Source organism: Tympanuchus pallidicinctus, unplaced genomic scaffold (genome assembly GCF_026119805.1).
Source record: "Tympanuchus pallidicinctus isolate F22 unplaced genomic scaffold, pur_lepc_1.0 scaffold56, whole genome shotgun sequence".
In the NCBI taxonomy this organism is placed as follows: domain Eukaryota; kingdom Metazoa; phylum Chordata; class Aves; order Galliformes; family Phasianidae; genus Tympanuchus; species Tympanuchus pallidicinctus.
In genome coordinates this window covers 380,654-396,554 of record NW_026294776.1, presented here as the reverse complement: position 1 = coordinate 396,554, position 15,901 = coordinate 380,654, and the positions used below count along the sequence as shown (strand labels likewise).

Genomic DNA, 15,901 nt, shown 5'->3' with positions numbered 1-15,901 from the left:
GTTTGACTCCCTGCTGGCAGTGCCTATCGCATCCAACACCAGCATGGTCCTTCTCCTTTTCAGCGGTTTGGCCTCTCTCAGCAGTTGGTAAGTAATAATGCACTAGCTTAGGGAGTTTCTGCTTGTCGCTTACTGGGGTTATCTGCAATGGATGCCTGCATGTGTGTGAGGGTGTGTATGCTGAATCGAAGCCGCGCAGATCACACAGAATGGCCTGGGTTGGAAGGAACCTCAAGGATCATGAATCTCCCAACTCCCTGCACAACCTTCCCATTTGATACTAAACCAGGCTGCCCAGGGCCCCATCCAACCTGGCCTTGAACACCTCCAGGGACGGACAGGGCATCTACAGCCTCTTCGGGCAGCAGTTGCAGCACCTCACCACTCTCATTGTAAAGAACTGGGCTGTGACCGGCCCAGCAGCCCCCCACCTTCCAAGGCACAATCTTTCAGGGGATGGGAATGGCCCTCTCAGGTATCCCCACTGCTCTCCTCCTTCTCTGCCATCCTTTAGGGGACGGCATTGGCCCTCCCAGGGTGTTGGCTTGGGGGAATTATCCAACAGTCCAACACCTGCTGCTGGGGAAGTGTGAGTGGTCCAGCATTGGCCCCCTGGGTACCATCCTCCTACTCCCCTCCACCATCCTTCAAGAGGTGGGAGCGGCCTCCCCAGGGTGTCAGTTTGGAGGCTTCATCAGACACTTGGAAAACCACTGCCAGTGGGAAACAGACCTGGTCCAGCAGCCCCAGCACCCCCCAGCACTGCATCTGCCCTCCCCCCCACCTCTACCATCTATCAGGAGGTGGGAGCACCCCCAGCATGTGGGTTTACAGACACCATCTGACATCCACAGAACCACTGTTGTCATGTACCAGAGTTTTCCAGGCTCCTCGGTACCAATAAATAGAAAATAACACCACGGCTGCCCACATACTGTTGTCATGTCATTACCTGACCCACTACCAGACCTTGTGTGCCACTTTGGCAGACACTTGGCTTTGGCAGACAGCGATAACACAAGAGGGAATGACTTCAAACTCAAAGAGTGGAAATTGAGGTAGATGTGTAGAGAAAATTCCTCCCCCAGCGGTGGCAAAGCCCTGGACCAGGGTGCCCAGAGGCTGTGGGTGTCCTACGTCCTGTCTCAGGCAGGGGACAAGGGTGGGAGTACATTATGCAAAAGCATCAGTGCTTCTGCGCAAGGTTTGCCAGACAGCAGGCAATCATTTGCTCTGCAATAAGAACCAAGCAAGAACTGTTAGCACATTTTCTCCCTCCTCTACTTCATTTCGCTCTGTGGGCTGGATCGAAAATCTGAAAGTGGAGAGAGACAGTGCTGCAGATTTCGTGTGCCTGCTGCCACTGCTCACTCTATGATTGCAGTCGCCTTATCAGAGGCGCAGTCCATCGTGCTACCAGAAGCAGAGCTCGGCTGCCATGATAGCACCCTGCAGCTCCTCTCTAGCACCTGCTTTGGGTCACTGATTTCTCAGGATCCTCCAGGGAGTGCAACATTCCCCCGTTTCCTCTCAGCTCTCAGCACTGCTGCACTCCTCAGGAGCTGTGGCCACAACCAAAGCAGCCGTCAGTCAGCTGGAAAAGCATCCCAGCACTCTGCGAGAGGACAGAGTGCGCCTGTTCTGACAGCTTCCCTCAGCAGCCCTGCACTGAAATGCTTTGTGGGGTTCCTTCCAGCAAGTTGCTGAGGACAGAGGCAGTCACATCAGCTGCCTACACATTAACTGGGAGAGAGGGCTCTATCTTTCACATCCTTGTTACACCTCCTTAATTGAGTGCAACTTTTCTAAAAAAAATTCACTCACTACAAATGGTAGTGAGTCACAAAAATTCTCAGCACTACAAATGGTAAAATTCATAACATGTATATATATATGGCGTATACACATTTCATAGGAGTTAAAAACAAACAAGAAACAAAAAAACCCAACAAACTGCTTTCTTCCAAAGCATACCCTGATGAGCAGAGAACAGCAATACTAAGCCTGCCATCATTACATCATTGCCATCAGGCCTCAAACCGAGGCAGCCAGCTGACCAGGGAAGAAGTTCTATTAGGCACTGCTCAGTGATGATGCTCAGAATGAAGCAGCAAAGATGTTATGTATGGGAGATGGGGCTGGGGTGCCAAAGCAGCCGTGGCAACGGTTTCAGCAGCAGGGGCAACTGTTACCTCAGACTCAATGGACCGAACCTGCTGATAAACCACTGACACCTTTGAGATATCACTAAATAGCTAGATCACTAGATACTGATAGGACTAGGGGGATTTTATTTAAATTTGAAGTGGGGAGGTCTGACATTTGATATTAGGAAGAGATCAGCACTGTCCAGGCCATCAGCATCCATGGAAGATCCTGTGGGCAGGAAGCTAGCTAGATAATCAGGGCCTAATGTCATCAGTGATACGGAGTTCATATGTTCATAGGTCACACACTAAAACCACAATCCCTCAGTGACTGGTAACTGGTCCAACACAGTTGAATGTTTTCATTAACTAACTTGCTTTATGATGGCATAGAACACACTGTCAATCCTTTTTCTGGATGACTCAGAGCTCAAAGGTGTCCATGGTTTATGGGCTGGTTCGGCCTGGTTCTATGACTGGTGGGGTGGGGGGACTTCTTCCTACAAAGAAGTGGTCTGAGCAGCCATGGATTAGGATAGGATAGGTAAAACCCAGACAGAACTGGATCTAGCCAGGGACATAAAGAGGAATGAGAAGATTCTATAGATGGAAGGCCAGGGAAGATGAGGACTCTCTCTGGAAGGAAACTGGAGACCTGGTCACAAGGGATATATATATATACATACATACCTGATGGATATGTACATCCTGTGGAAACTGGTTCTAAAGAAACATAATGAAACACATTGGGGAGTAGAGGCTCTTTATAAGTATTTGAAGGAAGTCACTGTCAGTGATCTGTATAGCAGAATGAAACAGGTTATTCAACAGTGTGAAATCTGTCTGAAGAACAGTCCTAATACTAGAACAGGGTACGAGTGGGATCTATCAGGACAGGGAATGTTCCAAGAAAACAACGGCAAATAAATTTTTCAGAGCTTTCTAGAAAATGGGAGTATCAGTATTTACTGGTGCTGACAGACACTTTTTCAGGTTGGCCTGAAGCTTGTCAAATAAGGTGAGAGAAGTTACATGAATATTATTGAATGAAATAATACCTCAATTTGGGATACGTGTCATGATATCATCAGGCAGGGGTACTGATTTCTGTGAGCAAGAGGAACAACAAATCAGCAAAATATTGGGAATTTATTGACAACTGGACATGTCTGTCAAATTTTGAGTCAGAGAGAAGTGCTTAAAGAATATATTCAAAGGCTTAATAAAACCATACATGAATCCTTAGTGAAAATGATGATTCCCCCAAATGAAGTGAAACAGATTTCACAGCAAACTGAGGCAGGGGAGCTCTTCATCTTTGGGGACATCTTTGCAGGGTATTCCCTGATATTATCAAAAGTGTTTTATTAGTGCTGCTAGTGAGAAGTCTGATATTAACAATCTAATCTGCTTCTTTTAGTATAAACTTAAGAAATTAATTCAAAGGTTTTGTGCATTGCCTAACAGTGATTAAGCATGAGCAATATGAGCTTTTGCAAAAGAAGCTTATTGAAAAAGGAGGGAGCTGATTTAAGAAATAATTACAAAATATTCGTTAGTATATCCTTATAAGATTGTTGTGGTAACACTTGCAACACCACGGTAGCCTTTAGATGTTATGGATGATAATTGTGATGCAGCATTGTAAATGAGGAGGCACACTGTGAGACTGATCTGCTTTAACATGATACAACTTATCACAATATAGTTAAGCTTACTACAGTGCCCTGCAATTTGTTTAGATAACAGAAAGGGCTGTGACTCTGAACCAAGGAGATAAGGAAGTCCTGCTGAGTCTTTGTATCAAGGAAATAGCAGGTCCTGCCTGGAATCAATCATTGAATATTTAACATACTTCTGGGAAAACATGCATATGTAACATACCTCTGAGAAACTTCCACATATGTAAGGTACCTCTGTGAAAAGTTCTGCAGATGTAGCACAAGTCATATATATAAACTGAAGACCTCTTGTGTAAGCTATGCATGATAGGAGGATTATCCCCATGCACCACCCCAGTGCTGCCACTGGGAATATCTCCGTAACGGTAATAAACTTTTGCTGATGCTCTTTGCATCGAGTTCTTCTAATCAATTGGAAGCAGAAATTGGCTGTGGAAACCATGGGTTTAAGGGAAGGATCTTCCCCAGCAAAGCCTTGCTGGGTGAGGGAGATGAAACAAACTCAAATAGGAGACCAGGTGTCTGGCATCGAGTGCCCTCCCACCATCTCCACAGGAGGGGAGATTCTTGGGGTGAGGGGAGTAGGGGGTGGGACACAACACTAGTCTGTGTTCATCCTGTTCTTTCCTGCTATAGCTACTACAATTCTGGAAGCAATGTTCGGGTTACCTTGGCTAATGCAACCGGACAAGATACGCTATGTGTAAGTACTGCAACCCCGACAAACCCAATTCCTGACCTGCCTGGCTGGAGTACCACTGACTGAAAATGACTCTTGTGTACTCCAGAACAGCCTGAATGGCAAGAACAAATGGCTGTCCTGCCATGCGCTGGGGAGTCTCCAGTTCTTGCTCCTGAGGATCTCTGGATCCTGGTGACACTATGCGCTGACTAGTGTACCAACTCCATGCCTGACATAGGCTGTTGGCACACCGCCAGCTGCCCAAGAGGTGGAGCCCCAACTGCAGTTGCCTACGCAACAAGCTGAGTTATTTGAATGACTCAGTGTGGTGTAATCACGCTGCAACTAATGTATCAACTGGCTACAACAGCCCAATGTCCCTGCCAAAGGGCAGATTTTTTATCTGTGGGGACCAGGTTTGGGCAGTTGTACCTGCTGGGGCCCTGGGAGGGCCATGTACCAGTGAATGACTCATTATTATGCCCAAAATCACCATGGCGATTGCATGGCAGTGGAAAAAAAACACAGACTTGGTGACTCACGTGGGAATTTTACGCTTTCTTGCTGGACTGTAAATTTGAGTTTACAGCTGCACCTGCTGCCCAAACCATTGCCGTGGCTGCCTTGGCACTCCAGGCTCAGGTGTGGCAGCAGCATTAACACAATTGAATAGGTTATCTTGCTGGCTTGGTAAATTTAGCAGTGCTGCTTCATTTGCTGTTTGGAAACTCTCATAGATGTAGGCAGTGTTAGGACCACCTCACTTCGGAACACTGCAGCTGTCGATTTCCCACTGCTCAGCCATGGCCATGAATGCCAGGACTTTGATGGACTCTGCTGCATGAAACTTTTGGACCATTCCTAATCCATTCCAAACTTAGATGAATTAAGGGATCTCGCTGATCAGCTGCAGGAGTCCTTGGGATGGAATCCTTTTTCAGCCTGGGACTGGGGATGAGGACTGCAGAAAAAGGTAATACAGATAGGCTGTATCTTGGACCTGTATTTCCTCACTCTTCTGTGCAATATTTCACGCTTCTTGCAACTTGCACAACAAGCTGTGCAAAGTGCTTTTTGTGGACTTGCAGTAAAAGTAGTGCATATTCCAAACCAGGAACATGCAGCGGCATGTGCCAGGGATCTGAAGGTTCTGACCAAAGAATGCTCCTGAATTGGAACAAAGGACTCTGGGAAATGCTTACAGCTGACTTAGCTTGTTTTGCAAGATGCTGACCTTGCAGGTTTACACTGTTCTGCAAGAAGCTGAACTTGTTTTGCAGGAAGTTGCTCTGCTGTGCCTCTGTATCCTATGCTGGCCACGCAGCTGCAGTGTGCGAGTAAAAAAACCCTGCAGACACTGGGAGAGAATAAAAAGAGGAGGGAGGTTGCAGTGGATCCCAGGAGAACAAGTGCACCTTGAAACGGGGGATGCACCATGGGCAATACCTAGTGAAACCACCGCAGGCATGTTCCATCTCATCCTCCTGCTCAGCACTGTGTCCATCTCTAGGAGGTCGGTAAGTCATTTTTACCTGCTTGGGGAACTTCTGCTTGCTGCATACAGAGTTATCTAAGTGTATGAATGTGTGCGTGTGTCAAATAAAACTTATGATTCTCAGAGCTGCCATGAGTGCATACTTGTTCGTCTTCACTCCTGAGACATCCTCTTGAATCCAAACCAACCCAGAAACAAATTAGCATCATCATCCAGCCTGGGTGGCGTATGATAGACTCCCACAGTGATAACTACTTTATTTCCTTGTCACTTAATCTGCACCCACCACATTATTGCTAAATGTAAGCTCCATTCCATCCAGCCCACCAGTACATATGGCCTGTAACCTGCCCTGCATCTCTGGCATGGAGAGCCCAGAGCCATCCATCACACACAGCACACCCGTCACAGGACCGTTCCCACCACCTCTCACTCATGCTGATGATGCTGCAGCACACAGGGCCTCCAGCTTTGGAGGCCAATGCGAAAAACCAGTAACACCTAACAGCCTTGCACATGGGCACCTGGGGGGCTGGTTGTTCCCTTGGGAGCTCTGTCAGTGGCTGCACTATTGCAGTGAGTGCAGAGGTGGCATGAGACTCAAAGGGCATAGCTTTCTGCTGGGTGGATGCAAATACTGGTTAAACTGGCCAGGAGAAAGCCTGTTCATTCCCTTCCACGTGAACATCCCCCCTGAGAATGGAGATCCCTCTTCCCTCATGCCCACCATCCCACCACCATAAGGGAAACAAAGCATTTTGGCATCTGAACTGCTCCTGTTCCTGCAGCTGGGGCACTGCAGTCACAACTCTGCAGGGACTCATGTCTGCAACAGAAGGGTTTTCCCCAGAGCAGAGGGAAAGCAGGGAAGTTCAGGGGGAAGAGGAAAAAAATTGAGTTTTCCTACTCTTCAAGCAACTAAACATGACATGCACAAAAAGATGGAGTGAAACCAGCAATGAAATTTTCTCAGGGGGAAAATATAGAGAGGGATATCTTGCAAAGCAAATGTGCATTCTGGAGCCTGTTGCAATCTGAAAACTTAGTACTGAAGAGATGAGCTGAACGTGCACTCTACACATTGCACTGTGTTTTGCTCCCACCACCTGCTGAAATCAGGATATTGCATTTAGGAAGAAAAAGCTAAGCTTTCATGTTTATGAGAGCAAATCAAGGCTTGGTATCTGATAGCAAATCTGAGCTGCAGATAAAAACCTTCGGGAAGTAAAGGATAGCAAGTGTGTTCTTCGGAAGGGAGACGGGGCTGTGTGCCAAACATGCCTTCACCCAGAACCAAGCAGTGGGCTGTAATCAGCACCAAAAACAAACCCTTTTTCCACCTTTTCCTCCCCTTTTTCCACACACACATTTTAAGAACATAGAGCCAGATGATAGGGGAAACAAAAGCTCCAGGACAACTCAGCTATGTTCTCCCCCTCCTTACCCTGCAGGTAATTTCCAGTTAATCTCCAAGAGCTGCGTTACTGCTTTCGTCACCCTTTAGTTGACTCATCAGTGCACTCAGAAATTACTGGGTATAACATATGCACACAGACACACAGAACATTTCTACACAGCTCCCTTTCCTTAGGAAACAACATCAAAAAGCTGCAGGCAGGAAGACTGGAAGAGAAAGCTGGGCATGGTGACTTTCTTCTGTTAGCAAGGAAAGGCCATCTGAAGCTCCTAGGTCTCATGGTTTTACGGCTTTTCTTCATGCATCAGATCACTGCATTCATAGCAGCATGCCATGATGGGAGTCGAAGAGTGGAGAGATAATGCTCTGTTTTCTGAAACGAATGAGCTAGAGCTCCCAAGGGCCAGGAGAAGACACTACACTTCCAGAAGATGTCATTTTGTAATTTTCTGTCTTGCAGGGGGAGAGAAAAAATAAAACAGCAGAGGTCACGGGATCTCTCTCTTTTGCTGCTGGCTGCTAACTGCTACAGCAAAAGATTCAGTTTCAGAAAACACTGTCTTAGGCATTTATTTAATTTCTTAGCTTAAATCCCAATTAAATTATATTTCACCATTATAATTAGTCAACTAAGGTTTCTTCTCCTCAGATCATTTCCAGCATCCTCAAGGTCTGGTCCCTCAAGGGACGGTTTTCCCAGGGGGAACAAGGTGCCAGCCCTGAGAAAAACTCTTCCTGCACCAGAGACACTTGCAGAGCCTCTTTATCACATGCATGGGGTAATGTTTAATGACGACTGAGCTCTGGATGAAGCTCTTCCTGCAGTGCAGGCATTTCCATGGTATCTGCCCTGAGTGGATCCACAGGTAAAAGGTCTTCCCACATATGGGACATTTGTAGCACTTCTTCCACGAGTGCCATCTCCTGTGACTGGGGAGCTCTGCACTCTGCACAAAGCCCTTCTCACACTTGAGGCATTTCTAAGGCTTCCTGCCACGTGAACTCACTGGTGCAGGCACGGATTGGACTTCACCCAAGTGCAGACACTCTGGTACCTCAGCAGGTTCGAGCTGTGTCCAAAGCTCTTCTTGCAGGCTGCACATCTGTAGGGTTCCTCATGTGGATCCACCGGTGTGTGATCAGCTCCCAGCTCTGGACAGACCTCTTCCTGCAGTCACGGCACTCACTGGGACTCTCCTCTTGGGTTGGCATCTACTGAGAGTTGAGCTCCAGATGAAGCTCTTCCCACACGGCCTGCAGACAGGATTTCTTCCTTCCTGGTGACATATTGGCCTAGCTGAGGTTTCCTTTGGGACTTCACCTGCTGCCCTACAGCAGATGGGTTTCTCCAGGGGAGTTGAGGTAACTTCCCAGGCATCATCCTGCACACAGCCCTGGCAGAAACGGGCCACCTGGCAGAGGGTTTCCAGTGGCTGTGACACATCCCACTTTGGACTCTCATTTGCATGTCCACACAATAGCCTGTCTGCAGCTGAAAGAGGGCAGTAAGGGTAATTTACATGCAGGTAAGAGGGAATAGATTTAGTTTTGCCCCACAGCTCTTCCTCTACTCAAGGGATTTGTGAGGTTCATCACCACATAAAGCCAGAGGTGGTGATCAGGCTGCTGCTCTGGCTGAAGCACTTCCCACATCTTGGGCACTGCAGGCTGTATCTGCTGTGAGGATGTGCCGGTAGGTAATGAGGGAGGAAGTGGAGCTTCAATGAAACAAACAGGGGAGATGAAAGCATTTCCATTTTTCTACACAGTGCCCGTTCAACAACTCTATGTCCCTCCCCAGGGAGAAACTGCAATTTGGTCCTGAATGACACTGGGCTTCCTTTGGAGCAAAGAGTGCTTTTACAAAACCCTGAAAATTATGAAGGGATATTTTCATTCAAAATAAACTTGAGAACAGCTTTGTTATTTTCAAAACATATATCAATGACGAAAGCATCAAAATGTTTACAGGAATTGAATGGAAAATCCAAAATTGAAAAGGTGTAACCAGGGAGTCATCTATTAGCCCAAACTGGTGACACCATGCAGTGCACCAACACAGGAACTGGTTTTCCTCCTCCTGGCTGATGCCTGCTTGCCAGCACCGACTCTGGGGCGTTTATGAGTCTGCTGTGCATAAAAATCCCACCAGAAATTCACGCTTCTCAGTATTTCCTTTGTTGCTGTTGTAGTTATCAATATGTAACTGCATGGTGATTATTCACTTTGACCCCTGTGACACAACCGGAAGCTCTCCTGTAGGTGTGTGTGTAACCCTATCCTCTATGCAGGAAATAACCAAGTGTATCCAGCCATTGCCAGTCTTGTTTCATCACTGCTAAATCACTACAGCATATCAGAATCATATCAATAAATACAGATGTGCTTCTGCCTTAGGAGTGTATATTATAGAGAGCGACAAAGGGGCAAAGCCGCTGGGGGCCATACAAGGATGAGAGTGGAGAGGTGTTATCTGCAAAGTCCCAGGTTTGGAAGTTGCATATGAAGCAAAGGAGAACAGAAGTAAACAGCAGCGGAGAACAGAAACTAAAGCAGAGGAGAATAAAGCTAAAGAATCGCAAACAAATCTCCCAAGGAGGAGAAATCAATTTCAGGGGAAAAAAAAAAAAAAAAAAAAAAAGCCTCACATCTGGGTGTTCACAAAGACACTGTTCATCAACAGCTTCCTGAAATTATCTCCAGTTTAATTGTAGCAATCCAGAAATGAGGTAACAGGGAAGGAAAGTATTTCGGCTCCTGTACTGTCAGGGTCAGCATGGAAAAGAAAACAGCTTCCCAGATCCCCCATGTACCTCCAGAGAAATGGCAAGGCCTGAACTCAGAACAAAGAGCCCAGAAGGCATCGGCCACACCTGTCCCAGGAAAATGGAGATCCGTGAATAAGTTCTGACAGCACAAATGCTTACATTCATCCCAATCGGTCTTTAATGATATCTGGCAAAGTCCTTTCCATAAATAATAAAGCACAAATGTCAGGGCCAGCTCTACTCCCTTCTAGGAAGCTGAGCATGCAGTTCAGGCAGCAAAGAGTTAAGACTACCAGAGGGAACGGAGGAAAATATTGTGTGCCAAAGTGCCGCAGCCTATGTCTGGTTCCCGGGTGAGAAACCCATGCCAGACAGTCACTGTGCAACGATAAACTGTCCTGGAAAATGTTCATCTCTGAAATGGATGACCCTGGGGAGGCTCCTTCAGCTCAAATGCTGATCCAACCCCCGGAAAACAGGGAGGCCTGCAATGCGTGTACAAACACAGCGAGCCTCAGCGCAGATGGCAGCTGCCAGCAGAGCAGCGTGCTGGAGAACCACCTCTGCTGATGTTCTGTACAGCGCGAATGGCGCACAGCCCGCGGGTAAGGCAGCACGGAAGGGAAGGGGAGAGGAGGGGCTAAGGATTGTAGGTGGGATACGGACCAAAACAAGGTTCAACCATTGATTCTCTTCCCCTTCCCCCCCAGCCGAGAAACAGGGAGGCTGCCGTGCCCCTGCTTCATGCAGCCGCTATCTACTGTGAGTTAAAAGAGCAGCTGCCCATCTGAAGTGCCTCTACACCAACACGTGCAGTTTGGAAAACAAACAGGAGGAGGTGGAAGCTACTGAGCTGCTTGAAAAGCATGACGTGGTTGCCACCGAAACCTGGTGGGATGATTCCCATAGTCACAGTGTGGCTATTGATGGCTACAAGCCGTTCAGAAGGGACAGGCTGTGAAGGCGGGGTGGAGGTGTTGCTATGTACACCTGGAATGGAAGAGAATGTGAAGAGCTGGCCCTAAAGAACAATCCTGAACTAGTCAGAATTAGCCTATGGCTAACCGTAGTTAGAGACCAAGGCAGCAAAGGAAGCCTTGTGATTGGTGTCTACTATAAGCCACCAGATCAATCAGAGCCTGTTAATGAGGCTTTCTAGCTCCAGCTACAGGAGGCATTGTGATCACAATTGCTTGTCCTGCTAGGGGACTTCAACCACTCAGACTGGAAAAGTAGCACAGCAGGCCGTAGGTAATCTGGGAGGCTCCTGGAATGCACTGAGGATGACTTCCTGAGTCAAGTATCCACCATGGGCAATGCAATAGTCGACCCGTTGCTCACCAAAATACATGAACTGACTGGTGACATCAAGATTGGAGGCTGCCTGGGCTGTAGCAACCATGCTATGGTTGAGTTCATGCTTTGGATGGCCACGAGACAGGTGAAGAGTAAAAACTAGGAAGCTAAACTTTAGGAAAGCTAGCTTCCAGCTCTTCAGGGAGTTAATCCAAAACACCCTGGGAAACTGTCCTCACAGGCAAGAGTGCAGGGCAGATCTGTCCGGTCTTTAAGGAGGCTTTCTTCAGGGCTCAAGAGCTCTCCATCCCCAAATTTGGCAAGTCAGGAGAGGAAGGCAAGAGACCAGTGTGGCTGAAATGGGACCTGCTGGTCAAACTGAAGAGCAAGAAGAAAATGCACAGGCAGTGGAAACACTGACACGTACTGTAGGAAGAGTATAAGGAAGCTGCCATCTTGTACAGGGATGGGGTCAGGAAAGCCGAGGCCCGGTTTGAACTGAACGTGGCTGGGGATGCCAACAAGAACGAGAAAGGCTTCCACAGGTGCCTCAGCCAGAAGAGGGAAGTCCAGGAGGACATGCCAACCTAGTGAGAGACACAGGCAGGCTGGTAACAACAGACAAAAAGAAGGCTGAGGTACTCAACAACTTTTTTCCTCAGACTTCTCTGGTAACTGCCCACTGCACAGCCCTCAGACATTTGGTTGGGTAGGAGGGGATCCGGGAAGCAACGTCCCTCCCACTGTAAGCAAAGATCAGGTTGGTGACCACCTGAGGAGCCTGAACATGCAGAAGTCTATGGGTCCTGATGAGATGCACCGCAGAGTCCTGAGGGAACTGGCTGATGTGGTTGCCATGCCACTCTCTATGAAATTACAAAAGTTGCAGCAATCAGCTGTAAGTCCCTGGTGACTGGAAAAAAGGAAATGTCGTACCTATTTCTAAAAAGGGTAACAGAGATGACCTTGGGAACTACGGACCCATCAGTCTCACCTCTGTGCCAGGGAAGATCATGAAGCAGATCCTCCTGGAAGCAGTGCTAAGGCACAAGGAAAGCAGGGAGGCGGTAGGGGAGAACCAGCACGGCTTCACTAAGGGCAAATCCTGTTTGGCCAAAATAGCAGCCTTCGACAGTGGTGTCACTGCATCAATGGGCAAGAGAAGAGCTACCGATGTCACTTGTGTGGACTTCAGCAAGGCCTCTGACACAGTAACCCACAATTTCCTTCTCTCCAAATTGAAGAGAGAGAAATTTCACGGGCAGACAGTTCTGTGGATGAAGAACTGGTTGCAGGATGGAATCCAGAGCTGTGGTCACTGGCTCAATGTCTGGACAGAGACCAGTGATGAGTTGTGCCCCACTGGGGTCGGTCCTGGGGCTGATATTCCTCAGTATGTATCTTCCTCAGTGACATCAACAGTGGGGTCGAGTGCCCCCTCAGCAAGTTTTCAGGTAGCACCATGCTGTGGTGTGCAGTGACACATCAGAGGAACAGGATGGCTTCCAGAGGGATTAAGGCAGACTTGAGCAGTGGGCCCAGGTGAACCTCACGAGGTTCAGCAACTCTAGTGCAAGGCTCTGCACCTGGGTCAAGGCAGCCCCTCTTACCTATACAAGCAGGGGGATTCAAGGATTGAGAGCAGCCTTTTCAAAAAGGACCTGGGGGTACTGGTGGAGCCCAAAAAGCCAACTGTGTCCTGGGCTGCATCAAAAGAAGCGTGGCCAGCAGGGTGAGGGTGGTGATCCTGCACCTCCACTCTGCGGTGATGAGGACACACCTGGAGTACTGTGCCCAGATGTGGAACCCTCTGTACAGGAGGGAGATGGAACTGTTGGAGTGTGTCCACAGAAGGGCCACAAAAATGATTCACAGAGTGGAACAACTCTCCTTGGAGGACAGGCTGAGAGAGCTGGGGCTGTGCAGCCTGGAGAAGAGACGGCTGCGAGATGGCCTGAGAGTGGCCTTTCAATACCTCAAGGGGAGCTACAGGAAAGAAGGGACAGGCTCTCCAGCAGGGTCTGTATTAATAGAACAAGGGGAAATGGCTTCAAGCTCAGGGAAGGGAGGTTCAGGTTAGGAATAATGATGTCCGATTTAGCTGCAGTTAAAGAAACTGAACAGTGATAGATGAGAAATGGGAAAGGGAGTTTTATTGGAGGTCTGAGTGGAGAAGCAAGTTGAGGAAATACAACAAGGACAGCCTGTGCCAACTGGGGGATCTTTTGTTTGACTGGAAGCACGCCTAAAGAGGACTGCTACCCAGGAAAGAGCTGCAGAAAAACTGTTAGGAAATGGTATGGCCATCCAACAGGAGGTGCAGAGAAATACCTGGTTTACTGAAGAACACTGAATGCAGCCCCAGCACACAAACACAGCGAGCCTCAGTGCAGATGGCAGCTGCCAGCAGAGCAGCGTGCTGGAGAACCACCTCTGCTGATGTTCTGTACAGCGCGAATGGCGCACAGCCCACAGGTAAGGCAGCACCGAGACGATCCTCTGCTCTTCCTCCGCAGCACCGCATGGGACAGCAAATGGAAACGCTGTGCCCACGCTGCCACAGGGCGAAGCAAGAAAGGGTGACGTGCTCTGCACCGCTCGGCCTCACCTGCTCTGCTGGGAAGTCAGCCGTTCTCCTCTTTTCCATTGGTAAGAAAACAAATTCACCACCTTCCTTAAGAGCTACTTGGTGTCTATTTTTATATAGAAATATGTACGGGCTACTATTGCTCACGTGCCGACCGGTGCCTTCTCGGCCAGGCAGCCATGTTCATTCTGGGCACTGCTCTTTGTTCTCCAGACTGGGGGATGTTTGCTGGATCTGAGGGTGGAGTAGTTGAGGTACCCGCTTTCCTTCACTGTTCTGTCCCTTTCTAGGCTAACACCACGCAAGCAATACCCTTCCCTTTTTACAACAAAATCCATTTTCTTTTGCCAGATCCCTTATCCACCCCGCAACAGCTGTAGGAGACTGCAAAGCTCCCCAGCACGGGTCTATCCTTTCCAAGTCAGGCACATGTTACAGCTCCCTTACCTGGCAAAGGGGAAGGGAGGTGAAGGGAAAAAGGCAGACAGATGGGCTTACATGAAAAGAAATACAATTACAAGGAGCTAAGGGAAAGAAACTAATTTATTATATATGATAGCGGGACACAAGATAATACAGTATAGCTGGAGTTGAAGCTAATAAATAAAATGATTTTCCGAAACCAAAGTCCGTACTCTAATGCAGTAGGCGAGATGGACAGCAGCACAGAAAGCAAAGAGGCAGTCTTGTGACTCACAGTTTTATCTTTCCCACCGACCAGAAAATGAAAACTGAATAATGAAGGCTTCTGCGAGTTGTAGTTCATCCTTCCCTTCAGAGACCAGGTACCCGGATCTATTGACAATTCACACAGCTCGAGAGTTAGCACTTAGCTTCCAGTACACTGAATGATGTTATAGTGTGGAATACCGATCAGAAAAATCATAAAAGCATTACACGCTCCTGTGTGGGTCTGTTGGTGGCGGTTGAGGTGGGAACTGTTTTTGAAGCACTTGCCGCACTGAGGACACTTATAAGGTCTCTCTCCTGTATGGCTGCGCTCATGATATTTCAGATCACCATTGCTTTTGTAACTTTTCCCACACTCAGCACACTTGTAGGGTCTCTCTCCAGTGTGGATGCGCTGGTGGACAATGAGGTCAGAACTGCTTTTGAAGCTTTTCCCACAGTCAGAGCACTTGTAGGGTCTCTCTCCTGTGTGGATACGTTGGTGGCGGATAAGGTGGGAACGTATTTTGAAGCTCTTCTCGCACTCAGTACAATTATAGGGTCTCTCTTCTGTATGCATACGCTGGTGACGAAAGAGGTTGGAACTGCTTTGGAAGCTCTTTCCGCACTCAGAGCACTTAAAGGATCTTTCTTTTGTGTGGATGCGCAGGTGGTACTTCAATCCAGTTCTGCTCATGAAGCTTTTCTCACACTCAGGACACTTATAGGGTCTTTCTCCTGTGTGCACGCGCTGGTGCTTGATAAGTTCAGATCTCCATTTGTAGCTTTTTCCACAATCTGAGCACTTCAACCGGCACTTCCCAGAGTGTATGCGCTGGTGATTAACAAGGTTGGAATACCTTTTGAAGCTTTTCCCACACTCAGTGCATGGATTCTGCTTTTTCTTCTGGCACACATTCTTGCTCCCGTGGTCTTCAGGCTGCTTTTGACCTGTGCTGAAGTGCAGCAGGTTCCTTGTTGTCTCTTCCGTATGCTTTCCCAGTGGCTCCTTGTAGTGCTCTGCTTGCTCAGAGCCCACCTGGACACCCCCTTCGATATCTTCCACAGAGGTGCTACCCCACTGCCTTTTATCCATACCACTTTCCTGCAGATCTTCCATTATATATGTGATCCCATCTTCTCCTGGATGACAAAGGA

The 15,901-nt window shown here is 48.1% G+C and overlaps 3 protein-coding genes and 1 pseudogene across 12 annotated transcripts in view; 1 reads left to right on the top strand and 3 right to left on the bottom strand.

Moving 5' to 3' along the window:
- LOC128091935 (zinc finger protein 383-like) overlaps positions 1-15,901 on the top strand; it is a 240,547-nt gene that overhangs the window by 18,997 nt on the left and 205,649 nt on the right. The window lies entirely within an intron of this gene.
- LOC128091941 (zinc finger protein 664-like) overlaps positions 1-15,901 on the bottom strand; it is a 54,340-nt gene that overhangs the window by 9,406 nt on the left and 29,033 nt on the right. The window contains exon 1 of one of the 3 annotated variants that reach the window (XM_052705375.1): positions 14,096-14,149. The exons of the other annotated variants lie outside the window; for them this stretch is intronic. Within the exon in view, the coding sequence (XP_052561335.1) occupies positions 14,096-14,134 (39 nt within the window). The 5' untranslated portion in view covers positions 14,135-14,149. Of the gene's footprint in view, positions 1-14,095; positions 14,150-15,901 lie in introns of those variants that run through there. 3 annotated transcript variants of the gene reach the window in all.
- The window catches only part of LOC128091940 (zinc finger protein ZFP2-like), a 139,164-nt pseudogene continuing 131,457 nt past the window's right edge, over positions 8,195-15,901 (bottom strand).
- Positions 14,600-15,901, bottom strand: part of LOC128091939 (zinc finger protein 239-like) — a 132,922-nt gene continuing 131,620 nt past the window's right edge. For all 6 annotated transcript variants that reach the window (XM_052705368.1, XM_052705370.1, XM_052705373.1 and 3 more), the window contains one exon: positions 14,600-15,886. In XM_052705368.1, the coding sequence (XP_052561328.1) occupies positions 14,904-15,886 (983 nt within the window). In that variant the 3' untranslated portion in view covers positions 14,600-14,903. The remainder of the gene's footprint in view (positions 15,887-15,901) is intronic.